The sequence below is a fragment of the Meleagris gallopavo genome, chromosome 1 (genome assembly GCF_000146605.3).
Source record: "Meleagris gallopavo isolate NT-WF06-2002-E0010 breed Aviagen turkey brand Nicholas breeding stock chromosome 1, Turkey_5.1, whole genome shotgun sequence".
In the NCBI taxonomy this organism is placed as follows: domain Eukaryota; kingdom Metazoa; phylum Chordata; class Aves; order Galliformes; family Phasianidae; genus Meleagris; species Meleagris gallopavo.
The window spans coordinates 85,257,081-85,284,313 of NC_015011.2; the positions used below are offsets into that span (position 1 = coordinate 85,257,081).

A 27,233-nucleotide genomic window follows, 5' to 3' on the forward strand; every position below is an offset into this window, starting at 1 on the left:
CGCCGGCGCTGCTGAGGTCAGCTTCCTGCTGCTCGCCTGCCTCCCGACGCCGCTTCTCCTCCCTGAAAGAGTGCGAGATTTGCCCGAATCTGAAGCTGGTTCGTACGGGTGGCTGCCCGGCCGGGCGGGCAATAGCGCGGCGATAGCGTGGCGTTGCGTAGCGGACGTGGGAAGGCAGCATGGTAGGCGGGCTGCCGCGCTGCCCTGCGAGACCTGTGACCTGGCGGACGCGGGAGGTGAGTGCCAGTTCTGCCGTGTGTGTGTGTGTATGTGTGTGTTCGGGGCTCTCGGAGCCGAAACCCACCCGGGCTCGGTAACAGGAAACCAGCAGCAATGTCGCTGTGCTCCCGGTTGAGATGCTGCCGCTGCTCCCGCTGTCAGCGTAACAGAGTACGCTCAGGAAGTGATGGGCTTCCCTGCAGCAAAGGACTGTGGTCAATAAAAGTTTATAGTGTGTAAATTTGTTTTTCTTTCACTGAAAAGCGTTGATAAGTATGGCACAAATATAGCTATAAAGGGTGGATGATGAAGGTAAAGTTCACTCTCGATGACTTATGGTAGACAAATGCTCAAGATCTTTCACAACCTTCAGATAGGTTGAATAGTGCCAGAAAGGCACTTTGCACTGATTTAGTTATGTCTATAGATCTAGAATAATGTGGTATACAAAAAGGGATAAAACTAATCGTGTAACGTGTGGAAATAAAAATTACAGGTAGGGAAAACAAAAGGCTGCTGAGCATCACTTAGAATGGAGGCCAGGTTGTCTGAGAAAAATTACATTGCTTGGAAAATAACTCAGCAAAAGTAAAAGGGTGATTCATGCAGAAAATGTTTTCAGACCGTATTGATACTTTTTTTCCCCATTATTTTATTTTTTTTCTTTAAGTTGTGAAGAATATAACTACCACAGGTTTATTAACCAACTTTCAGCTTTTTAAACAGGCGAGCTGATTCCCTGTGTGCTTTCTAATGGAGCTCTAAAATCCATAGCAGGTGGCATTTTGCTCTTCATTTTGCATCGTAGCATCCTTCATTTGCCATCTTTTCATGACAGCACTTAAATGGGACCACGTTGTCCCTTCTGACAAAACTGCCAGGGCAGTTTTGCAGAGGATGCTTTATAAGAAGCTGGGTGCTACCAAGTGCAGGTCAGCCAGGTATTGGGTGCTGCCTTCACAGGTCTCACTGCTCCTCAGGTGACAAGGGACAATAGGAAGAAGTGAAGAATCCTGTGGAGGACATGATGTGGCCCAGGCTCCGAGGCCTGGCCAGGATTGCTTGTGCTCTTGATCCAGATCAGTGCGTACCTCTGGAATAGCTGTTTTCTGTGATGTGGAGTTTACTTTATCAGTTACGTTTGTACTGAAACAAACGTGGTCTTTCATCAGGACAAGGAGGAATATTATTAGACCAGGTTTGTGCCTTAAAGGTAACAGCTTACCTGTAGATAAACACGTAAAGCCAAAGGAAAAACAGTCTGCGTTTATTGTCCAGTCAGTGGCTGCCACTGGGGGTGTTGGGGAAGAATATTTTAGGAAGTAATGATAGAAGTTTCCAGTCATGTGTGGCCCTGTATCTTTTGTTTGCTTTCAGGCGCCAGGGATGTTATACTCCACGGTGCATTTTGAAAATCCATAGCTTCTAAACCTTCTTGCTATAGACTTGTGCTCAAGAAATTAACCCTGTGTTATGTCGTGGCTTGGAGGGATAGCACTGTGGTTAATGATGCCTTATGTTCTGGTTGTGGTCAGCACGTTAGAAAGATGATATGCTTTTGTAGTTCAGAATATCAATATGGTTAAACTGCTGAAGTTTTCAAATGGGCCATTTCCCCAACTTTTACTTGCCAGAGTTACCTTGCTTTTACTCGCATTTTGCCAGGCATGATGTCAAGCATCAAGCCCAGCTGCTGTTGGACTGCAGTGCTGTTTCACTCAGTTTGTCCTTACTGTCAGAATTGTCATTGTAATGCATGGGAAGCTGCTGTAAAAATTCAGCCTGTTTCAGCAGACCTGTGGGCTCCTACCAGTGGTTCTAAATCCTGTGCCTATTAATGATTTGGCAGCCTTGCCCACAAGCGGGATCACGTTGTTTGCTACCTCTCTTGCATTTTGGCAAGCTGGTGTTCTGTTAGCTTGTGGTCACTAGTTACTTTATTTTGGGATGCACTGAAGGGTCATGGGGCTGTTCTATCTGTAAGTTTGACCCTTTCTTGTCAGAGAGATTGAAGGGATAATGAAAAGTTCTCTCTATTTGTAGGTGTGAAGAGAAGAACAAGGGTTATATCTTCAGGGTTTTTTCACTTTCAGTTCACTCTGTGTGTAATGCTGACTCCATCTTCAATGCAGATAGAAGATGCAATGAATAGTCTGAATTACAGCTCCCTGGTGAAGAAGTGAATTAAACTAATTTGACAGAGGTAATAGTGAAATATCACATCTGAATGGCTGCACTGTTAGGGAAAGAAACAGCTCTAGCTCAGCTGCTAGCACCCTACTCCATGTTGTCATGCTAGTGTTTCTGCACAGTGTTTAATGCACTGGGATGGAGAACTGACTGTAGTTAAAATTGGTGGCGTTTGGCAGCTTAACTTCTGTCCACCAAAGATTGAACAAACCACAGTGGAAGCAAGACAGGGTCATGGCTGCTTCCACCTACAGAGTAGGCTTAAGCTGACTTCAGTGTTTGTCACTCAGGAGACTTAAGTGCAGGCAGATAAAATGCAAGAGAGGAGGTATCCCTGGAAATTGGCTACTACTGTCAATATATACTTTGTTTGTTTGTTAACTGGGGATATGTGTGCATCTTTTAAATGTTATTTTTGCAGCCAAGATAGTTTCCAGTCTAGATAGCATCAGCTAGTCGCTGATACTGATGATAGCATGCCTCAGTTGTGATGCTGTTTTATCCTTCTCCCTTTTCTGAAGTAGGTGCTGCCTTGCATAGCATTCCTCCATGTCACCCAGCATAATACGGTACACTATGCTATACTCAAAATAAATCAGTAAATAAATCATGTAGGATTTTGGTTGATTGGTGAATTTAACAAGGTTGCTTGGTCTGGATGCAAAATACCAGTTTCTGTCAGATTCAGGTGTTGTTAAGTCCAGAGTGCCCAGGGTTGCTGTGAGATGCTCGTGCAGTGGGTTACTCTGAGGCCCTGAATAGTGGCAGGGTATATCCAAAAGAGAAAGTGTTTTTTTCCTCTCTTGGCCTGTAAGAAGAATATCTATCTGTGGCTGGTTCTTTAATGTTGTGTTTGGTTGTTTTTAGTAGCAGGGTGCTTGTTGTTGCCTGCATGTGATTTTTGGAGTTTGGGAAGTTTTGTTAGTGACTTCCAAGCTTTTGTTATAGATGTTAAGGGCAAAAAGCTGCAACAAATATTTCTATGGGAATTCCCCAGGACTGCGTTTTGGCTGGGATAGTCAAATGTTACATCTCAAGATCCTATTTTAAGATTCACTAGTGTGGGCTCGTGGGTTTGTTCAGAGTCGTCTTACCCTCTGCAAGACTACATGCAAGTAGAGGAATCTGCGCTCGTGGATGTGGACGGGGGATTAAAGGATTGATGTTTGTTTTGGTTGGAAGTTGCTCCCAGTAGAGTTGAGAGTTGAAACTGTCATCTCTATTCTTCCACTTGCACCAAAATCTGAAGTACCTGGCACTTCAGGATGTGATGCACGTGCGCTTTTATTGGGATGCTGCAAATGCCTGTTTTTGCTGGTGGGGAGATGGGGGATGATGCCCAGTAGTGCCATAACAAGAGGCATTGCTGACATTGTAGTGCTGGTATCAGCACAGGCAAAGGATGTTGGCAGCAGCCTGCGCTATGGGCAGGATTGGCCTCCAGCCTGGTGCGCTGTGCTGTTGTGGGATGTAGTCCATCTTCCTGATGGCCAGCTAAGCTGAGGGGAAACCCTGGAACAATCTGAGAGAGGGTTTTAGGATGTGAAATGTGATTATGAAGAAAACGACTATTTATTTATGTCTTCCTTCCAATAGTCACCCCAAACAATTCTGCCAGAACCGTTGTGTGCGTTTCTAACTAAAGTGAGCTCGATCAACTGCAGAGCAGAGGTACTCAAAATGGATCCCTCCCTTTTCATCTGTTACATAGTTATTCCAATATGAAGTGTTTTTTATCACATGGGGAGGTTAAAATGTTTTCAAATTGAAGTGGTATCTTTATGCCGATGTTCAAGCGAAACATTTGTTTCCCAAACTAGCAATTCAAAAGTGAAACTGTTCGTAAGAGAAGTGAAAATAATTTAATTGAGTTTTCCTGTTCCCAGCTGGCAACGAGAATGCATGTTTTTAAAGTGATGGTAATGTAGCTAAATGCTCCACGCTCTGCTAAACTACTTTCTTCTTGTAACTGTTGATGCCCCTTGCAGCTTGTTGGTACGTGGGGTAACTGGGAAATAAAAGAAGGCGTGTAAATGCCTGGGAGTTGCTCAGGTGCAAATGCAGACAAGTTCCATCACGGCCTGTGTGAACTGACAGCTATCTCAGTCACCAGTACTATTTCCTGTGCTGGTGGAACTTGCTCAAGAAGTAGGTTCTGGTTATTCAGGGCCAATACACAGTTCCTTGGGTTTAAGCTGTTTTCTGTTACTTTAAGGTTGTATGAAGGCAGCCAGGCTTTGATAATCAATTTTTTACTTTTTAATTTTTTTTTTTTGAGCACTATGTCTGAGGTTTTCACTACTCTTTTGTTGTCCCTGGTTTATATTTCAAGTGGGTAAGGCTGTGGTAGAGACTTTTAGAGAGATGATGGGCTTCTACTGAATGTCCTTTTGAGTCTTTAACAGTTTTCAATAAGCTCTGGTAATTCTCAGTCTCTACCTGGAAAAATTTGCTGCAGGAATGACATCTCTTGCCAGGTGGATGCCTGCTGAGATGAGACATGCAAATTGATGCATTGGTGAAACAGTGGTTATGCAGAGGAGAAAGAGCTGAGTTTTCAGAGACAGTGAGTATTTTTAAAATATTACTAGTAATTTGCAGTGTTGCTTCTGATTAAACTTCCTGCAACATGGATTGACAAATTCATGTAAAATCAGATAAATCCTCTGCTGTGATCATCTTTGAGAGGTATTTCAGCTTGTGTTGCAGGCCAACAAGCTGAGGAATGGCACTAGATCAGTGCCCTTTGAGAACGACATCTGATAACTGATATCATTGAAGTGACTTCTGCTGAGTAACAAATGCACAAAGAGAGCTCATCTTGAGATGCTTAGGCTTCAGTCAGTAATGTGTTTGTCTTAAGATTGCCAGCCTTCTTGAATCATACTTGGAAAGAATATTGGAAATTTATGTCATCTCTATAAGAGGAATATAGTATGTTCGGTATGTGCAACATCCCTAAGTAGGGTGGCAGTTACTCTGCTAAGCAGAGCTGCAAGGTAGTCTGTGGTAAGAAGGATTGCAACCTTCCTTTGGAACAATCAGTGTAAGAAACTTTTCATTAAAGAGAAGTCTTACCAGGTGTTTGCAGTTTTATCCACATACAGCCATGTTTTAGTCTTTGGATTAAGAAGTAGAAGTGTCAGAAAGATCTTTGCACTTCAGTTTCCATGTGTGAAGGAAGGTAGGTACTTGGAGAGTGGCTTCTGTATTACTTCTGCAATTTGTCTTTTTATTCTAGTGTTACATTTCCGTGTGGCTACTTTGCAAGCCAACCTGCTGTGTTGGTGTTTGTTTTTTTCTTTCAAAAAAGAAAAAAAGTCTATATGCATATACACAAAAACATGGATAAGTATAAAATTATGTGTGCATTTATTTTGCAGAAGTAGGAGAAAGTGGGCTTGAAATACTTTCACTGCTCCTCACTGATCTTACGCATGGTTTTACTGGTGTGAGGTAGGGAAGCATGACTTGGCCTGATACAGTACACTTCAGTAGTCCTGCAGTGAAATTGCAGTTCTGCTGCAGAATTGTTTTCTAGCTTCCATGCATCACCATGACTCAGCCCCAGAGCGACAAATGGCAAGAGGCAGATCTTGGTGATTTCCCACCTTTCAGCCAAAAATTACCTTTCTTCTCCAAGACCCCTGCATGTAGTGAGCGTCTGGCCAACGCTCGATTTGTTAGACCAGTGAACAGGTGAGACAGATGCTGTATGTGGGGGTCAGAAGGAGGCTAAGCTAAATACTGGTTTTAAACACTACCTTGCTGCTACTTGTTCTGAAGGAAGCTTCCTTCAACCCTGACTAGAACCACAAGGCCAAATTTTCTTGTTTACCTGTTGGTATAATTGTGGTATCTCCTGTCTGTTATCTCCTGTCAGCTGCAGTTTGACATAGAGCTCCTTCACAGTTCCATACTGATAATTTGAACTTTTATAGGTCTTTTCACTTGAATTACCAAGTGGTTGATAGGATTGATGAAGAAAACTAGGTGACACCTTTCTGACTGGGGTGGCTGGGGCAGATGGAGGCTGCATATCACAAGGAGACTGAGCGTGAACTTCAGGAGGCCCTCTGCCTTGTCCAGGAGAGATATGAAGAAGCTCTAGTTCCTGATTTCTTTGGCAGGGCTGTGGCTGCAGAGAGTAAGCTGTAATGCAGCAAATGCAAAGGTTGTGTGGCAGTGTTAGAAAATGGTGTGGAGGGTATTTAACGCAGAATGTTCACTGCAGTAGATTAATCTCTGAGCAAGAGGGCAAGCATTTACATTAAAAGATTGTAAATAGCAAACTTCAGTCTTCCTCTGTTCTCTCTGAGGAAACAGTGGCAGCGCTTTCTTCCAGAGCCTGCAATGTTATTGTTGCAGCAAGGTGATTTCCAGAAACAAGAAAAAATTTAAGATTTTGATCATGTGCCCATGATTCTGTCACAGGGCAGATAGCAAAGATAAGTGCGGAATAACAAAGATGAATAGGAGTCCTGGTTTGTTTCAAGCTAAAATATTTATCTGAAAAGCAATAAGGATATGCTGGGTTTTTTTCCCCCTTTGTTTTCCTTTTCTTTTTCTTTTAATGTGTATGTTCTGGTTAATGCTGCTGTTCATCTGAGGGAGGAATATTGGAGTTTTTCTAATAAAACTGTAGTGCCTTAAATTTCAGGCACTTACCTGACCGGAGAGGTGAGAATTGAGAAGGCATTACAAACCTTCATGAAGGTTAATAATCAGGTTTTTATGGGTTTTTAATACTATTTATCTATGTTTTATTTTAAATCATGCTTCAAATACTCGGTTTGTGCATTTATGGCTTTAGTTAGTTTTGTGCACTACTTGCAGGTACCTTTTCTATGACGGATGCCTTCCTTAATCACTTCATTGCTTTACCAAACCAATGCAATGGATTTGAGTCAGAGTAGGGATCAGAGCTGGGGAAGGTGAGTAGCATGCTGTTCTCCTGCTTTACTCATTGGTCAAGACCATTACCTAAATTGGGTGCCCCACATCTGTAGCTGCACTAGTTAGAAAATCCCTTTAACCTGCACTGTTTGTTTGTCTGGTGAAGGACAGTGAACTACATACTGATTGGAAATGGCACAAGTTCCCAAGAGTATTTATGAAGCAAAGAACCTAAGTTTGGCCTTGAGGCTGGTCGCAAGGCAGGTAACTGACAGCGATGGAGCATTAAGAACATTAGCACTGAACACGGGGAAAATGAGTGCTGGGGACGTGTTGCTGTCATACACTTGTGTCTCGTGGTGAAGCCCCACCTGCAGATTGCAGTGGCTTTAGGAGCTCAGAAATGAAGGCCCGAACTCAGGGCTTGGGGAGGCTGCAGGAATTGCTCCCGGCCACTAGATGCCTCCTTTGGCCTGCTGCTGGGGATGCAGGAGGGGCTCACTCTGCCTGGGCTGAGTGAGGTGTGCTGGGATAGAGGGGCTCTGCATCTCTCAGTTGCAGGAAGTGTTAACGTGATGTTGGTTTTTTCTTGCTTGTGCGTTGTTGGTTTTTTTTAAGTTGGAGTTGAATTAGGTACCGTCAGTAATCGCAGATTTGTGAGGTTTGTTGTTCAGTACTTTGGCAGAGCTCCAGACCTCATTGCAAACCATCATCTTCTTACGGCATAACCATCTTTGCATCTTCCAGATGGATGGAAACTAGCTGAGCTGGAAAGGAGGGGAAGAAAAATAAAGAAGAAAGGATGGTCAAACTGTTAGAAATTCAGGCCCAGGCAGAATTTCCATAAGCTCCCTTCAGATTTCCCTGTGTGCTCAGAGAGGCCACTCTCCCTGAAGTGCCTGGGATTAAATAATCTTCCTGTCATCTAAAGACAGAATCCCTCAGGCTTCAGTTCCATAAATATGTTTTGCTAATGTCTGTAGTAAGGACGTAGTTGCTTTCCCCTCTGCTCCCTTCCCAGCCTAGCCTAGACAGGGCGAGGGGAAATGGCTTTAAACTGGAAGAGGGTAGATTTAGACTAGATATTAGGAAGAAATTCTTTACTGTGAGGGTGGTGAGACACTGGAACAGGTTGCCAGGAGAGTTTGTGAATGCCCCCTCCCTGGAAGCATTTAAGGCCAGACTGGATGGGGCTTTGAGCAACCTCCTCTAGTGGGAGGTGTCCCTGCCTATAGCAGCTGGTTGGAACTAGATGATCTTAAGGGTCCCTTCCAACCCAAATAATTCTATGTTTCTATGATTTTTCAAACTAATTAGGTGGTGAGGTGGTACTGCTGTTGCTCTATGTGCTTCTCTTGTAGCCACTTTTGTTTCTGAGGTGTAACAATGAATTACTTGCCATTAAATATCACCAGATTCTGTTGCAAAGTACGTGCAGGATAAAACGGTAATATGTATAACTGGTTATTTATTTTTCCCAAATTGTTTTTGCCAGCCAATAATCCTGTTGAGGTGAGACTCTGAACCATATTTCAATCTGTGAAGACTTAGTATTTTCTTTAAAGTTGTCAGAACTGCAGTGTTCACTGTAAGGATAGCACCAGTACTGGTTTTATACGCTCTTAATGTGTAATTGGTTTTACTACTCTTCAGAACAGGTCATACACATCAGCCCTTTCTATCATATTTGTAAGTTTTCTTCAACTGAAGCTTTCCCTTTTTACTTTTATATATTTAAGTCTTGGTGATAAGCCCCAAACCCTTTCCAAATTAGCTCCAGAGATGTAAGTCTGAATTGTCTTTGCAAACCAGGAACAGATTTTTCTTTGTACAAACCAGTGTCCCTTTTAAGACTTGTTTACACAGCATTATGTTGGGGGCTTGTTCTTTGGGCATAAATGCTACATAACAGCTTTTTGGTAGCTTTCTAGATATGTGTGTAAGATATGTACGTGCATACATGCAGTTCTTTATGTACAGTCTAATGTCCTCTCTGTTTCTCACACTTAAAAGTAGATATACCTAGGCATATGTGCATAGACATTCCTCCCTTCCTACTCGCCTTCTTTTCTCCCCCATAACCTATACCTTGGGATTTGTAAGTTTAAGAGCCGTGCTATCACAGAACAGCAATTTCATACCTGTCCAAAGGCATACCGTCCCATAAGTTAAACTAAAGGAATTATCTGTAAATCAAGTATGATAAGACTGAGGAGAAATACCGAAATAAGGAAATCAGGTTTTGGTGTTTGTTCAAATCACTACCATCATTTTTGCTGCTGCTCTTTGATTTTATTTGTTACACAGTTGTTACACTGAATGTTCTGTTTAATTTGCTTTGAGATTTTCATATTTTCCTCTATTATACTTGTAAGCCATAGTCCTGAGGAGATTCCTTGCTTGGCTTAATTGAAGGGCCAAGATTCATGGGCATGGCTAGAGAGGAAACTGACCACCAAAATATCAGTTCCTTCATCTCTTTAGTTATGTGGTATGAGCGAACCTTCTTTAGCAGGAGAGCTGGACTTGATGATTTCCAGAAGTCTCTTCCAGTCTCTGTGATTCTGCGAATTCAGTTCCTTAATCTTTTACATGCAGCAAAAGAAATAAAATGGTTAAGTAATTATGCTGCAGCATGTTAATATAAGACTAGTAAAATTGAAGAAAAAAAGGTAAAAAAAAAACAGGTAATTCTTTAGTTCCTGTTAAATTCTCACTCCTGAGTGTTTTACTGTTGGATTAACACTACTTTTCCTGTTGCTGTCAGTGATCTTTATGGATAGGAATAGAAGGCAGCATTTAGTATGGAAGAAAGTGAGGCAAATAAGATGAATTGGGAATTTAATATGTTTGAGCTAATGTGGCAGTAAAACGACATGAGCAGCTTAATTTTGTTTAGAGCTGTGTAAAGGAAGAGACATTCATGCATGTATGTGTGTGCCATTTGTATCTCCCATATCTCCTCCTTTGAATTCCCCCTGGCCCTGGATGACGTGCAGGGATGTGCACAGGTTATTGGCTTCCAGGGCATCTGGCCTTTCAGGGGTGAGCTGGGCTGCCACGGCCCAGAGCAGCGGTGACAGTGGTGCGTTGTGCTGAATGTCCACTGCCAAGCAGCGGAGCTGAGTCAGTCTGCAGCACTGAGAGCAGGGAGGGAAAGCTGCCTTCCTCTTGCGGTCCTTGAGCTGACAGCCTGCTGTGCGCTTACCTCTCCTCCCTCCTTCCTCTTTTGTCAGTGGGCTGACAGAATAGCCAGGCATTTTGTGGTATTTCATTTGTTAAACCCTGAGTGTGGTAGTTCTTCAACTGGCATACTTTAGAAGCAGGTACTGCAAGTAATGTGATGTAAGGCCTTGTTATGCAAAGACCAGGGGAAGCAAGCGCTGAGAATGTCATTATCTGTCTCAGCTCAGTCAACTGCGTTGTGTTTGCTAGAAACAAAACCAAGGAGAATAACTTCCCTTAACTTCCCAAACTTCTCATTTTGAATAAAGGGGAGAATTTTAAGACTCTGTTGTACAGTAATTTGACTTGTAGAAGTTACTGGTTTGGGACTGAGTAAAATTTTGACTATTTCCTACACGCTTCCAATAGCATTCCTCTCGTTTATTATGAAATGAGATTTAATTATAAGCTTGAAATCCACTTGGAGGCATTCTTTGCAAATGGCCTAGCAGAAGTTTGCCTTTTTCATTTATGTGCTATATTAAATAACTGTCAGCTGTGTGCATCTTGAAGCAAAAGCTTTCAAAACTTTTAATTAAAACATCAACAAACACTGATATATTTATGCCTTCACCTTGTATTTTGTAAAGTTCCGTATCTGCATGGCAACAATCTTAACTGCAGGTATCATTGCATTAGTGCTTTTATGAAGTTTCTGACAATTGGAGCCTTTCCCAGTGTCAGATTTGGAAGCCAGGTTTCATTCCCCAGTGTCAGTGTTGACACAGGTCTGAGTTGAGTAATTTTAGCATTTGTTCTGAAATGCATATGCTCTCTGATGTGCATCCAGAAAATTGTTTTGGTGTGGGTGGGATTTCTATTGTACGCGGGCATGAGGGTTCCCTCTAGGATTAGATTTCCTCATTCTTCCAAAGCTGCTTTAAGATGAATGCTTTTTTTTGTACTGCTGAGAATTGGATTTGGCGTAAAAGCCTGTCATAGTGCATTGTGTAGGATCTGCTTAGACCACCGAGGCTGCATCAGAAGTCCACCCCAACTGCACTCCTTCCATCTTCTTCACCCTTCCTGGCCCTCAGAATGGGAACCATAGAATCACAGAATGGCCTGGATTGAAAAGGACCGCAAAGATCATGTATTTTCAACTCCCCTGCTATGTCCAGGGTCGCCAACCACCAGACCAGGCTGCCCAGAGCCATATCCAGCCTGGCCTTGAATGCCTCCAGTGATGGGGCATACACAACCTCCTTGGGCAACCTGTTCCAGTGTGTCACTACCCTTAGTGAAAAACTTCCTACTAAAAAAACCCCAAAACTTGCTGGGAAACTTGCTGGAATATTTAAATAGCTGCTGTTAGTACTGATACCTCGTTTTCAGATGACAGTGGTGATAATTTCACTGCTTTATTGAGAAATCCTTTGAAGTCATTCATAATCTCAGTCTGGCTCCATCCCAACATAGCATTTCCAGGTCATTTGTTACTAAACAATCTGTTTATGGGCTGTGCCAGTGCATCTTGCTGGACGAGATGACTCATGCTTGTGCAGTGAGGAGCAGAACGAAGTTTATGACAAAGCTTGTTTCCCCAGCTGGGACTTCAGCAGCAGCTTCACACACAGCAGTTCTGGAGACCTCTGAGGAACTCCTCACACTGCCAAGTCGGCAGCCAGCAGTCTTTCTCGAGCTCAGTTGTTGTGGCATCAGGTGAAAGTTGTAGGTGTAGTTTCCAGGGAGATGGACAGTGTGCAGCAGGGCTCTTGCAGCCTGAGATGGTCTGTTGCAAGTCCTGTGTGGAAGTGGAGTTCTGATAGCAATTGGGTGATGTTTATTCTGAATTCTGAAATCCTTTTTGTTTCTTTCCCTCTCAAATGAAAAGCAAAGCAAACTTCAAATATAGTACTTGATGCTTATTTGAATATAATGGACATCACATGTGTGATTGGCAGGGTATCTGAATTCATCTCACAGTAGATTTGTGTATCGAATGCTATGTTTGAAGTTGGCAGAAATCTGTAATGCCTCAGTTTCAAACATAACGTAGGGCAAGTCCCATAGATGTGGGTGCACAAACCTAGTAAGTGTTATTAATAAAAAGAAAAAAAAGTGAATTCAAGAGAAATAACTTTTTGGTGTACAAGAATTCTGCAGTTGTCCTTGGCATTCTGTTGACTAGAATGGTTAATAAGTACTGAATACAGTATTCTTTATGTTGTTGTATTTTTTCACAACTGCTGAATCTTATTCTTAAGGCCTTACAGATCTGTCTGTATAAAAGAGTTAACAATGTAGTCACTGTTGTTGGGGAAACAACTACACTTACAGTTATACTGTGCTGGAGACTCAGAGTGCCTTTTGTTTTGTTTTTCCTCACAGATGTGGCAGATCAGGCATAGTGAGGAAATGCAACTGAAAGCTTGAACAACTGTCTTGATTCCCCTTTCTCTTGTATATGCGTAAGAACTGCGACTGCAGGTTTGAGAGTTTTGTTTAGAAAGCACAAAAACTGGCAGTCTCCTTGTTTGTTTTCTTCCTTGAAGTCTTAAAACTGACATTTTTGGTTTAAGTTTAAGTAATGTTTAAGTAATAGCTAGATATCTGTGACCTTCTCCCCTACCCTCCTCCTCCTCACCTCTGCAAAAACTGTTTCAGTTCACCACTCTGATAAGGTCTATAGCTGAACGATGACATAGCTTTGGGGAATTAAAGAGTATGCCATGCTGTTCAGCAAATACAGTCTGCAAACACAGGTTAATGGTTAACTACGCTTAAGTCTGGAAACCATCATATAGTAATTACAGCTAATTGTGAGACGATACAAGTGCATTGACATGTGGTGTCCTGGGAACACACTGTACCTTCAAAATATGCTGCTGGGAAAAGGATTCAAATACTACTGCGCTGTCCTAGGACAGAAATACTGTTCTTCAGAATATAATAATCTTATAGCAAAGCCTGGCATAAGCACACGGGACTATCTGCTTAAGTGAAAGTTTGATATAAGCATCTTTGAAGAAAGGTTAGTCAATTCCCACTTTAAGGGGATGTCCAGATGTGCAATAAATTATTGCTTCTTCTTGGCTGAGGAGCAATGCATAGAGCAAAGGCAGTTTCTTGTGATGCATTTTGGAAATCTTCAGGAGCTTGTCCCTAGCACACTGTTTTGGTTCTTTGTTGAATAGTGTGCCACAGTGCGAATGTATCAAGTGTGTTGTGCTTCCCTATGACTCCCCTTCGTGGAAGCCTCTGTGAAATCAGAATTTTTATAGCCAGTTTTTCCTGCCTTTCTGCCTTCAAATGAGAGGCTGTGGCAGAATGAGGAACTGGCTTCCCGGTATTTTCTTTGCAGGACTAAATGAATCAGTTCTTCATCCCCTTGTATTTATCCTTTTTATTACATATATTGTACCTTCTGCTGAAAGTCAGATTCTGCAAATGAATCTCAGCTCTTATGCTTAGCGTTTCTGCACATTAGTTCATCTTGCCAGTGTTTCACAAGGTCAGCAGGAGCAGAGCAGCGAGGGCTCAAAGGCCATGGTTCTTAAAGCTTCATCTTGAGAACGTTTTTGTTTAGGCACAACTTTTCCACCGAACATCCCATTTTTTGACCTCAGAGATTACTGGTATTCTTGAAACTGAATGCAAACGTAACTGCTTACGAGCTGGTGAGCACAGAACTGGGAGGTGAGCTAGAAACTTAGCAATGGAGTGTAGAGTTCATTTTCCTGCTCCCAGGCTATGGACTGGCCAGTTGGATGGTTTGTCTGGCCTCAACTACTGCTCTGAGAGGATAGGTGTCTGTTGGGGTCTCCTGGTATGTCTGCTGGACCTAGGGAGCTGCTCAGGTGGCAGTCAAGACCTTGTTTGGGCCACAGAACCCATCCTGAGTAGCAGATGGATATCAAGGCTTGGTTTAGGCCATGGAATCCATCCAGAGTAGCTTAACTTTGTGTCATAGTGTTGTAATCTTTACAGAACAGGCAACACTGAAGTCAAGACAGTGCTTCATGGTTCAAAATGTAGTATTTCTTGCACAATACAATAGCTAGTGTCATCCAGCCACTGCATCAGTCTCCCAGGTCAATTGCGTTTATACTGAATAGTTTTCTAGGGATGCTCACAGTGTTTGAAGACATGGTAAGGAAGAGATGCAGGACTGATGAGTGACAGCAGTTCATTTGATCTGTGTGTGGTGTGTACTGGAGAATAAAAACATTGTCTTGAGCCTGCTTAAGTTGCTTCAGTTCTGTCAGCCTTCAATTTGGTTAATAGTGTAGTTTAAGAAACAGCTGTGTGGTATCTGTAAATGCCTTTTAGGAGCAGGGATGAAAGTACTCATATTGATGTTTTCTGTGATAGTAGGCATTTGGAGTACCTGGCTTCTTGCAAGCGTAGCTTCTCTTGATTTACAGTGAGATTATGATTCAATCCCAGCACACCTGCTTTTTGTTGTACTCAAATTTACACGGGGGCTGCCTTGAAAACTGAGCTATTGTTATATTGTCTGCATTGACCTAAAGAGAAAGGAAATGGTTGAAAACGTAGCTGAAGGTGCGCTTGGATGAAAACAATTAGAGATCACAGAGCACAGGGAATCAGTACATTTGTAGGAAGTTTATGTAGTCTTTGCATGAAACTTGGTACTATGAAGTAGTTTTCATTCTGTACTGTTGATATAAAGCAGGAAAAACTACTGGGATTTTTTTTTATCCTTGGGAAAAAAGGCTTTGTTATAAATCTGTTATAACATAGATCTTTGTGGATTGTAGTCATACTTGGAATATCTTTATTTCCTTAATTAAAATGCAGTGCCTCCCATTTTGAGACTAAATTGGACTGGAGAGAGATTGCGAAAAAGGCAGTATTGCTGAGATTCTCTACTTTCCTTGAAATTAGTTTGGCTCAGAAATCAAATTCAGGTGTTATTCTTCAGTAAAGACCATGCACTCTGTCAGAGTTGCTATGCTGTTACATGTTTGGAAAAGGATAATTTTCTTTTCCTGCCATTTACCTTGATTATATCTTTTTTATGCATAGGTTTCCCTTTCTGCTATCTGTGCACAGCTACTGATTTCTAAAATCAGAGAGCTTGATGTACGGTATGCATGATGTCTTTTAAACATACACAACAATATGGGTACGTGTATAACACAGGGAAAACAAGTCCTGTCTAAATTACCTTAGAAGAATATTATTCCTCCAATTTCTGTATGGTGCATGTTTCTTTGCTTTTCTAGATTCTCAGAGTGCCTAGCATTCACATTTTTCATGAGTTTTTTTGTTTTGTTTTTCCTACTTTATGGCTAGTGTGAGATGGCTTCCAATAATACTGGAAGGTAACTTTTAAGGCAAGGTTTCTAAGATTATATTTATTTTTATACACATGGAAATAGGAGACTAGAAAGCTCTTGATTGATACTGGAACAGCATGTCAGAGCAAAATATTTTCTTAAAGCTAAATTGCAGGTATGTGTGTATGTATTTACTATCTGGGCCTATTACTTAGTTTATCTTCTATAATTTGGTTGATCATAAGGGATAAAATTAGAAGCAGTCAGTATAGCTAAGTTTTGAAACTGACAGCTTCAATATAGGAAATATGTATATCAGTATCAAAGAGTATTTTACTGCATTACGTTTTGTTGAATGAGTGTAATTCTACTCTTTTTTTTTTTTTTTGATACTTTCCTTTTTGCCATGTGTTGTCATTCAGTATTTAATAGTATTCTGTAGAATTAAGGAAAAATAATATTCACGTATTTGTGCTCACTGTACTGCTCTTCAGTCTTTCATAAGAGTCCTATTTTTTTAATACTGTATTCTGTCAGTTGACTTCAGAGCAAAACAATGGTGAAGATTTTATCATTAATTTTCTTTCTATCTGTTATGAGGACATATTCATGCTTTTCCAATTTATTTTAGGTGTTAAAAGAGAACTGAATAGGGATAAGGATCCTGTTGAGCTTAACATAGCACAAATGAGCCTCTAAAGATGAATTGTCCTCCCAAGCACTAGTTGTTTGCATTTGTGTTTATTTTGGCTTATTAAATGTCTCAGTGGTTATTACAGACATAGGAATTTTGCAGTAGTTCTGCACACCTGTCATTCTAGCAAAGCATCTCTGCAAAACTAGAAATTAGTCTTGAGAGTTTCTGACTTGTGGACTTACTTGGGAAGAATGCCAGAAAGAGATGAAATGGACAGCTGAGGAATTGCATTAAATTCAACTTTATCATAGTAAAAAGGCTTGTTGGGCTGTAGGTTAGTTGTAGGATTTCTCTGACAAATAGGCTGAATGCAGAAGCTCAAGGAATGATAGGAATTTTCTTTGTCCTCTGGTAAACTCAGCTTGGGATGTCAAAGTTAATTGGGTGATTCTTGGGGTTAAAAGTGAATCCTGGGCCTGATTCTGTCTCTGCTGTCCTTTTATGCTGGGGTGGGAAAAAGGGAAATGGGTCACATGCATGGAAACTGGACTTGTAGACAGAATCTGGTGGGTAGGTTTGGTGGCACAGAGCTGGAGTTACCTCTGTTCACTTACATTTCTGTCAGTTCTGCTATAGTAATGGAGCCGATAAAACTCCTGTTGTTAACCTCCTGTCAGTGCTCCCTTTATCTGTCGAGTCAGAAAATGATAGCTTTCTTTAGCTACTTTTAGGAGTGTTTATTTAGAGAAAGCACATTTACTCCTAATGCAATTTCATGCATTTCTACTTTATCCATTTTGTATGCTGAATAGCAATCCAGCAGCACAGAGTTTTAATGTGGGACAGCCCCATTCAAATACATGTACTTAAAGAAACCCAGATGAGAATTTGAAATGAGTATTGTTCAGAATAATAAAGTTGTACAAGTGTTTGACTGTGGTGATATTGAAATATCCCTACTTATAACATTGGCAGAATTAATGAGACATCAGTGTACTGGTTTTTATAACACACAGGTTGCTGGTGCATGTAAGAAGACCAAACAATTTAGGTAGAAAAAAACATTCTGTAGAACTGTAACAAATTTAGCAACTTTAATTTTCATCTTTTGTAGAGTCACTTTTTTTGTTCAGGTTCTGTGTGAGTAGATATATATAACATAAATAACATAATAATTTAACGTACATATTTATATAACGAATAATAAATAAGAGGAGGCTTGAAAACTCCATCCCTGCCCTCCTCCTCCCCCCCACCCCCCAACACACACCCTCTGCTGCTGAAATTGTAGAAGTGAAATCTGAGCCCTTCCTAGTCAACACTAGGAAGGTTTTCTGTGAATATCTTTGTGCTTCTGCCGGACTAAGGCCAGGAAGCTTGCTTTGTACCCAATGCTTAAGGAGGAATCCAAGAGTTTCCTCGTCATCCTTCAATGCGCACCGATCCTCCTTCCCCAGCAGATGAGGAGGGCAGGTCCAGCTGCCTTGGTAGTTTTGTTACATGTGGATCAGGATGCAGTGAAGATCATGGTTTTTAAAGTGCTGTTCAAGCTTCATCCTAAACTCTGAGTGCCGTAGCATGCAGCTGAACCCTCTCATTCAAGGGAGGGCCTATCCCAACTAATTAACAATACAGCAGCAGAGGAAAAATATCCAGGAATAGTGGTCATTTACTGCTGTGTACTTCTTTAACAAAGTTAGAGGTGGATGTTTTTTTCAGCTTTGTGGATTTCAACTCCCATCATTTGACTTATAAAGTGAAGGAAAGCAGAAACAACCAGATTCAGAATTTGCAACGTGCTAAAGGGGCAGTCATGCAATCTTAACTTTCCATGGCTAGGTGCCTGAGTGTTGCACAGATGTCATGATGTGGAGGTATGAGAGACCACTTCCCCAAGTACTACACGACTGTCTATGAAGCAGTCTGTTCAGATAGGGAGGGCAGGGATGTTCCTGCTTTTGCTCTCAGGGCATTTCTGCAGCTTTTCAAACACCCAATAGACGTTTAATGTTCTTAGCCTAAACCTATAACATGGAGATGGTAGGTGTTTGTTTCTGCAATACACAGTTCTAATCAGTCGAGAGTATTTCCTTTTGTCCTCTTGATTCAACCTGAAATGAAACATATAGGTGCACTTCCTCTGATTTCCTTTTTTTGGTGTTTGAATTTGCATTTTTTCTGTCAGATCACAGAAAAAAACAGTTTCCCCACTTGTGTTTTGATTTGGCTTTTACTTTTTAGCTCACTTGTAGACTGCATCTTATCCCAAGTAGTTTGCGTGTCTTCCATCAATGATCAGTATAGCTCAAGGCCTTCCTTCTTCAGGTATTTTGTTTACCTTCCTCTAACACACTGTGCGTCTTTCACAGTGCCCAAAAAATCCAAGGCAGATTGGTTTAATCAGATGAGATCAAATTTATTGGACCCCCGTGACGATTTATCTCAGTGATGTGAGTAAAGCCTTTCATACTTTTTTTGTCTGTCCCACCTGGTTATGGAAGCAGGAAACCTCCAGACACAAATCTTTTAACTCAAAGAAAAAAAAAGTTATTACTTTAATATCACATAGTTTGCATATTTTAGGCGCTAGAGGGCAGACTTGTACCTTTGTGTATAAATTAATAACTGCAAACTAAAATAATTAGCTGTAAAGCTATAGAAATAAATGCCCAGTGAAAATAAACATTTTGATGCATGTGCTTTTTTAATAATGCAAATAGGAAAATAACTTCTTACTTTAGTTAAAGATGTTTCATTAAGGATTTCATTGTTGTCACGTGTTCAGAATTTCTTCAGCGCCCTGAAATTCGCTGACTGATTTTAGTTGAAATAACAGTGACAGGGTTGGTAAGCAAGCTGATTCCCTGCTGTCTCCCTTTTTGTAAATACATTATCTCATAGAAACTGTGCCTATGCATATCTTCTGTACTCACAGGTAACTGGGTAAAATGAAATTTCCTTTCAGATAAGAATGTTGTGGGCAAAAATTAGTCACCTGATATTTGGGTCCACAACGACCATTTCTGTGTTGCATCTCTGTAGTTCTTTTCCCAGTATGAAGTTTGGATATAGTTCTGCCATGCAAGTGGGAAGCATTTTGCAGTGAAGTAAGAGATGGTAGGCACCAGCAGAACATGACTCTTGCTTGTCTTAGCTACTCTTTGCCTTTGTTAATTTCTCAATAGCAGGTATGTTTAGTGTATATATATATATATAATGGAATTGATTCATTCAGTGCTGTCTTGTGGATATTAAAAATGACTGATTTATTGCTTGTTATCTCAGATTTTACAAATGTGCCTGTCACGTAGAAGAAGGCTTGTGTTGCAATGGTTTAGAAAAGCAGCAGTGTGATTAGTTGATAGAGACATGGAGGATGCTGATACCTAGCATAAGAATGCTAGTGGGGAGGGGTTATCAACTGTCTGTGATAAAATTCCTTTCCATACAGAAGAATGTATGAAGAACATTCTTCAGAGGGATATGTTGTTATTAACACCTCCTCCTTTCATGGATTTCATAGTATCTAATGACTATTTTAAAGATTCAGCTCTCAGTTTATTTAAATATTTCTCAACTGTAAGTAAAACCTAATTGATTCAGTTTTTATAAAAGCTTGCACATGCAAGTTCCTGAGGCTTCAGAATTAGTCTCTGAATTAAACAGTTCTTAATGACTTCTATTTGGCCTCATAAAGTTGTTGACTTGGTCCTGTTTTACCCAGCATCTTGTCTGGTCCTAAGACATTCTTTCTGTAAAATGGTATTTTCTGCTTGCCTTTTTAGTAGTATAGGCAGACATTAAGCACTTTTATAAATGACAGCAACAACATCAAAAGGACCTTTTCTCATCTTTTTTTCTTTTTTTTCCTCTGAACACATTTTTATTGTACCTTTTAATTTTCAGCTGCTCCGTTACTAAGGGTGGTAAGCATCCTTCTGAGACAAGAGCAGTGACCTCAATTATACAGGAACATACCTCTCCATTTGGCAAAAACCTAGTGTGAGTGGCAACATTCTGCAGAGCCCAAATGAAGGATGTGTGTGTTGTTCCCACCTAAGATTTAAATGCAGCAGGACCTCTTCCTTCTTTTGCAAGGCACTTTCAACAACCTCTCTTTTCCACCTTTGTTTTTTAGTTGAATTGCCAGCTTTGGCAAATAGACACTTAAACTTGTGTGATTTGTTCATAGCAAAAGGGCTAAAATGTGAGATGGGTAACAATTAAGAAGAACATACTCAACTGGAAGGTTTTTTCCCACCTTTTCCTATTTCTAAACTTGTTACTAATTGCCTGAAACAATAATGATGTAAATGACGATGTTCAGAGGTGATACTGTGCCTTCTAGACAGCTGCACTGTGCATGGCTAAGAGCTGCTGCCCCCTTCACATGTTTGCTGAAGAGGTTGTCTGTTACAAGGCTTAGCACAAAGATACCTTCACTAGTTCTAATGGACACTTGTATTTCAGCTTGTCTTTTCTAGATCTCTTTGTCTCCCTGTCTCTCTTTTTTTCTCTCTTTGTGGTTTCCTGGACCTCTTAACTCCTGCTTTTTGGGTGGTCATACTTGCCTTGCTCCGAGTGCCTTCTTTGTAACTGCGAGACACTTGATCAGAGACATCCCTCCTCCTTACTATGGATTTTGCTTTAATGTTTAACTCAATTTCTTTTTCTAGTTTTTGGAGTGTTTCTAAAGAATGATGAAACTTGGGTTAGTCGTAACTGAAAATGTAAGAACAGCTACTTTACTCACTCATTTAATGCACTCTTAAGAAATGGTGCCCTGGGAAGCAAGTAATATGATTACTCGGATTTTCTGGTATTATCAGGTGATTAATCTTCATTTGCACTAAATATTTTGGACTCTAGGTAAATTTTTTTTTCAGTGCTCAGTGTGTTAGATTATATATTGCACTGACGATCTATAGCTGCTCATGATGGCTGCCTTCTGGGGAATGCTTGGAGAATAAGACAATTGGCTGAATGAAATGAAAATCTGCCTGATTCTGGTTGGCAGAGTTACCTGCTTATAGGTCCCAGAAGCTTTTTACGGAGCTATAAGATATGGTATATAGAATAGAAAATATGCATCAGGTGCTACATATACTACAAAGGTGTTAGTGTTGTTTTAGACTGGGAATAGGACATTAAAAATAAGGTTAGATGTGTTGGAATTATATCAGAGCTGAAGGTGTCAATCTGTGAAAAGCTACCTGTAATGGCCCTTAAACAGCAGAGTGCTTGCATTCGTTCACTGGAAACTGGTGCAAGCTTTGCTTATATTTACCTTCTGTAGCCCGGAGGTTCAGGAAGGAAATTCTGAACAAAGATTCCCAAATGGCAGGAACAGTTAAAGGCAGTGTAAAGAATTTCAGTATTATCCTTGCATCTTCTGCTGCTGTCAGGGGAATGAATGTACTGCTGTTCCATCTTCTACTTCCCCTGCTCAGATGTATTCCCTGTCTCCTACACTCCTCACAGGGGCGTCCCCAGGTCCATGGGATGCTGGGAGCTGTTAGTGCAAGGATTGGTCATCGCTAACTTGATCTGATTAGGGATAGTTGCTGATAGGCTCTGGGTATCATGCTTGGTCACTGCCAAGGCTTTCTGCAGCATCTCCTCGCTGGATGGGCTGTGGTTCAGTTCTTGTGCACAGATATCTCCCTGGTCTCAATACCTTCACTGCCTCTGTGCAGGGACTTGTTTCCTGGATCATGTATTCCCACACGGACAATCTGGCAGCTGTTGCTGTTCTGTCTCAGAAGTTGCTGCACAGCAATAGCAATACGTGTGGTGGTTATGCGGCTCTATTCTGCTCCATCTACAGGCAGGCATGTATATTGTCAGCTGCCTTTTTCCTCTACAGGACGATCCGATGGTGCTGGGAGCAGCTCCTGTACACAGGCTTGAAAAAGACTGGCAAGGCAAAGAGGTTGTTTCCTTTAGTTGAGAGTGGCCTGAAAGAGCCTGGGAACACACAAAGAAATACCACTGTATTTTCAATTATCCTTTCAAAGCCGTGAGAGCAAACTTGTACAAGTTATGTATGTATACATGTGAAGGAACATCTGCTCGTATGGATAACATTAGGAATCACTGTGTTTTATGCTAAGTTTCATTTTAATTTGAAATTCTGTTCTGTGACTCATTTATTTTGAATAAAATCTGAATTAACCTATAAAAGGTATGATTTTCCTTTTGAAGTGGATTGTGATATTATCTGACCAGCAAATTGATTGTTCACTCTCTTCATTCAAAATGTAAGGCTGTGGAGAGGGTAGCTTCTTTGAAACTCAATACTGCAAAGAGGCTGGGTTTATTTCTCCTTCTTTTCATGTGGCATTGAACAAATAGTAACAACCTGTCCTATTTCTGATAAGTGTGTGGGCAGGTTCTTTTTCTTTTCAGCCTCTGAGAATTAAAATCTGTTAGGAGCTGGGACCCCTTGGGAGGTGGCAGAGAAGAGCACTTTCCACAGCCCCGGCTTGTATTGCTCTCAGTTTCATTTTTTCAGTACATTTAAAAGTGGATTAGCCCCCAGCAGGTTGGGGTAGAATTGCATTTTCTAATTTATGTGATTCTAACTGATAGGCAGGATCAAAGCAAACAACATTATTAGCTGGGATAACTATCAGACCTATAGCTTCATGTGAGCCTTTTCTAATTCAGAGGTTGGTTATTACTTGGTTTCGCTTTCTGCATCGGAGACACACAAGCAGCTGTTACTCTTTAAGGGCTGTATTAGACTAAGGGCTATATTGGGTGAGTCCTTGGTAAAGATCATACATGAGGCAATAGCATGAAATGTAAAAAGTTTTGGTGTTGTGTAAGTCAATCTGAAAAAGCTTTGTGGTAGGGGATGATGTCCATTTTATGAGTGGTTCCTACTGAGGTAGAAAATGAAGTTGAGCCACTACTGTAAAGCTGTTCTGAGCTGTAAGGATATATCTACTGGTGTACATAGTTTCTGTTTGCTTGATGCTGTTTCTCAAACTTGATTCCTTCAGAAGGAGAAGGTATTTGAAATGTTATCAGGAGCACTCATCACTTCATGCAAATCAGACAGGTAAATGGTGGCCTGATGACTGTTGAGTGCAGCCATTCTGTTTTCATCATCAGTTGCGTCTCCATGGTGTTTCTGTTGCTTGTTAAGGCATTGGCCTTCAGGGTCCCTGGGGAGCTGTTACATCCATGTCTCCAGGTTGGGACAGACAGCGCTGACCTGCAGCTCTTCTAGGGTACTTGTGCTGGTGAGACTGTCACGTCTTCACCAGAAACAGCCTCTTCTAGACAGAAGGGGGTATTTATTTCTTCCTTCTAGCTGGCGTTGGTTCTAGCAGCAGTGGCTTTCCTTCAGCAGTCCTGAAAACACAAGGTGGGTAAACTTTACTCATCTCAAACTAATGGTAATTATTGGAGGAGCTCAGGGTGTGTTGGTTGACAGTTTGTTGTGGTCTGTGGCTTCATAGTAAGAAGATTGAAGACTGTGGATGTTAGTTGTGACATGTGAGACTGTCTCACTGTTCAGAAAAGTGTGTGCTTCCCCATTTTCCTCTAACTTGAGCAATAATTATATCTTAAATATGGCCTTAGGTTAAGCCAGAACTGTGCCACCTTATTCATGCAGAAATTGAGGAGTTGGGTGTGTGCACCGAGATCAGGACTCCCCTTGTTTTCTTTTGGATATGCACAACAGCTTTATTGGATTAGGATGGCCTAGATAACCAGAATCTGGCCAGCACCTGACTCTGTGTATTTGAGCCTTTTAACACTGTGTTCAGTCTTGAACGAGTGAGTTGGGTGATGTTACTGAATTGACCCAAATGCTGTGTGTAGTCAGGGAGGCCTTTGGGATGTAGATGCCTAGTAGGTGTAGAGGTTTGATGGGGTGGACCTTGCAAGATATCACTTCTCTAGGCTGTGTTTCAGCAAAGAAAAATGTTAATTAAGTATTCAAATCTACTGTCTGATGCTTCTGCTGGGAGTACTGTTATTGCTATGGTAAGGTAAGTAGATAAACGTCACAAATCTTATTGATTTTTCTCCATGTAAAGCTTCTTTCATTTGGCTTTCATAAGCCAAGAGCCTGACCTGGCTTTTTGTGATCAGCTACACAGCTCAGGTATTCAAATTGTGGCAACTTAGTGCCGTTTCTAAGCTCATAGATCTGTTAAACTTAAATAAAGGTAATGAACTCTCTGAATGCTTTGTTTTGTGATGCTTCAGCTTTGTGGTGTCTTTTATCAGAAATCTATCAGGTTTTTTTGTGACATACCAGTTGGCGCATACGTCTTGAACGTAAGTCCCATCATTCCATCATTCAGTTTTATTCCTTTGACATCCCATGGACTTACTGATGTTGAGGAACCTGCCTCAGCTAACTGAAAATAATGGTTATTAGTCTGAAATAAAAACTGAAAGCATGTGAGTTGGTTTTAATTTACTAGTGTGAGTTCCTGTGTAAATAAAGGCTTATTCTTGTACATGTAATGTAAATTCCATAGTCCAAACAAGGAAGAAATGTTAGAAGCCTATCTGCTGATATGAATGTCTGTACTTGCTTATCAGAAGTTATGTGACTCAGGTAATCTTGAGAAAGCAAAATGTCAACTACTAAGCACTTGCTGGGTGATGTAACTGGCTTTTACATTGCTGTGGAGCTTTCTTGTCACTGAGCATAAGTGATCTGCCAAGATGCATTTTGCCAGATATTAATGTCATGAATTATCTAAAGTGATTCATAATTGAGAAGAGTCTTTCTAAAGGAGGAAAAAAAAAAAAGAAAAAAACACAAAAACAAGCAGTCAAAAAAACAATGCTCTTTTCAGGCTCTTGTAAATGTGTTTACGTAAAATAAATTTCACAGTATTAGAAAACCTGAAAGTTGTACGTGTCAAACTGGATCTCAGCTATTTCAATTTAGATATAATTTCACTATGCACATAATACAACAGTAAAATTCTAATTTTTGGCAAATTACATCTTGTTTACTTTCTCCAATGAGACCATTTTAAAACAATCTCTGAGTCGTCATGTGTCTTTATTGCACAAAGCAGGAAAACCTACGTTTCAGCTCTATCAGCAGAAGTTAGTTTTTCTTCACTATATACCTGTTCAGAAAGCTCACAATGCATACAAAATGCTCAGCCATATTGTGGATTTTGTAAAGCATGAAACTAAAAATCGAAATATTTATCCTGGGTTTTCCCATTAGTGAGTCATTTGGCTTTCCTGCGGACTCCATGGTGAAGAGGTGTTTCAAACCTATGTCATAATGCAGTTCAGGGGAGGTATCCATGCATCCTACAAGCTATCAGTTTGTTTCCCCCTTTTTGGATCATCTTTCTACGTGAAGAAAACTTGATTTCTGTAACTTACCATAGGAATTGTAGGCCGTTTGGTAAGTCTTACTTTTCTTTGCAACAGTGAGGGCACAATCTGAAATAGTCTGAGATTGATCGATAGAACTCTTTTGTATACAAGGATGATTAGTAGTTAAATAATGGTCTATCTGCATTCCCAACTTGTATACATGCTGAACAAAATTATTTTTGTGTCTAAGCTTAGTGTAACCTTATATATATATTTTTTTTTTACAGAGGTTCTTCAGCAAAATGGCGAATGGAAAGGGAATGCTTTTTGTTTTTTAGTTTGTTTTGATTCCTTATCTCTTCTCCAGAGAGATGCTGTTGCCAAGTTGGCTTTTTTCTGTGTGTTTGCATCACTGTGCTGGTTATTGCAGATACAGCATGTCTGTAATTTTGTGTAATGATACTGTTTCTTGTTAATAAATACTGAAGGCAACAAATAATCGACAGTTGTTTTGCAGACATTGCACAGCTCACTAAATATGTCTTTTGGAACTGAACTTAGAGTAAATTCAAGTTTACAGTTCTCTGTTAAAAAAAAAAAAAACGAAGACACTTCGTCTTAGGACTTCAGGAGACATCCAGTGGAGTTTTGCCTGGAGTCTACCTAAGCACTAGCATAGACTGGCAGATTGGTGTGCTGTTACCTGCAGGGAAGATTGACCATAGTTGATGAAGCCAAAATTGCAGCAAATGGTAAATATTCCACAAATGCAGCTTTGCTGTATTGTTTACAATTATTTTTACGTTATCAATATTTAATTAATAAGTAATTGTTCAGCAAATTGTCATTAAGAGGGGAGAAGTTGATGTCATTACTGTGTCACATGATAGAAAAAACAGGAAACTCTCCTCCACTTGAAAAGATCCAGTCTTGAAACAGAGAGAAAAAGGCTTCATCAGTGATTTTTCTCTTTACATCAATAGTTCTGTACTAATAGTTTCTTCTCAGTAAGCTATATTTTGACTTAATGCAGGTGCAAATGGAGTTTTTACTTGGCTTGTAGCAGAGTAGCTAGATGTAAACCTTCAACAGATATATCATGTTTAAGTACCTATCTCTGTTTCCATCTAGGAATGTCTTTATAAGCATAAGGACCTATTTTAAAAAGCTAATTAAAAATTTTTTAAGCATTCACAAAAATTCAGTTTTACCTGTTAAACAATCATCACAGATCCCCAGCAGTGATCAAAAGAACTGGGAGCAACAGTGTTCCTTCTTTTGTTTCTCTGTGGTCATAAAGATATGAAGATAAAAACCATAATGCCCTACCTGTAATCTTAACTATCCAATCTTGTTTTTGAGGTGTGCGTTGCTTGTGAAGTGGCTTTTTTGTGTTGGCTGGAGGTTTACTGTTTTGTTGTTTTTTTCAACTGACGAACTCATGAAGCAGTTTTCACCATCCAGCTGGAGCTAGATTGCTCATGCTTGTTTTCTTTCTTTCTTTTTTT

The 27,233-nt window shown here is 40.5% G+C and overlaps 1 protein-coding gene across 9 annotated transcripts in view; it reads left to right on the top strand.

Annotated features, from left to right (window-relative positions):
• The window catches only part of BBX (BBX high mobility group box domain containing), a 122,359-nt gene that overhangs the window by 27,366 nt on the left and 67,760 nt on the right, over positions 1 to 27,233 (top strand). For 2 of the 9 annotated variants that reach the window (XM_010720562.3, XM_010720593.3), the window contains exon 1: positions 22 to 236. The exons of 6 other annotated variants lie outside the window; for them this stretch is intronic. In XM_010720562.3, the coding sequence (XP_010718864.1) occupies positions 180 to 236 (57 nt within the window). In that variant the 5' untranslated portion in view covers positions 22 to 179. Of the gene's footprint in view, positions 1 to 21; positions 237 to 23,578; positions 23,789 to 27,233 lie in introns of those variants that run through there. One more of the 9 variants, XM_019619484.2, reaches the window with a different exon arrangement.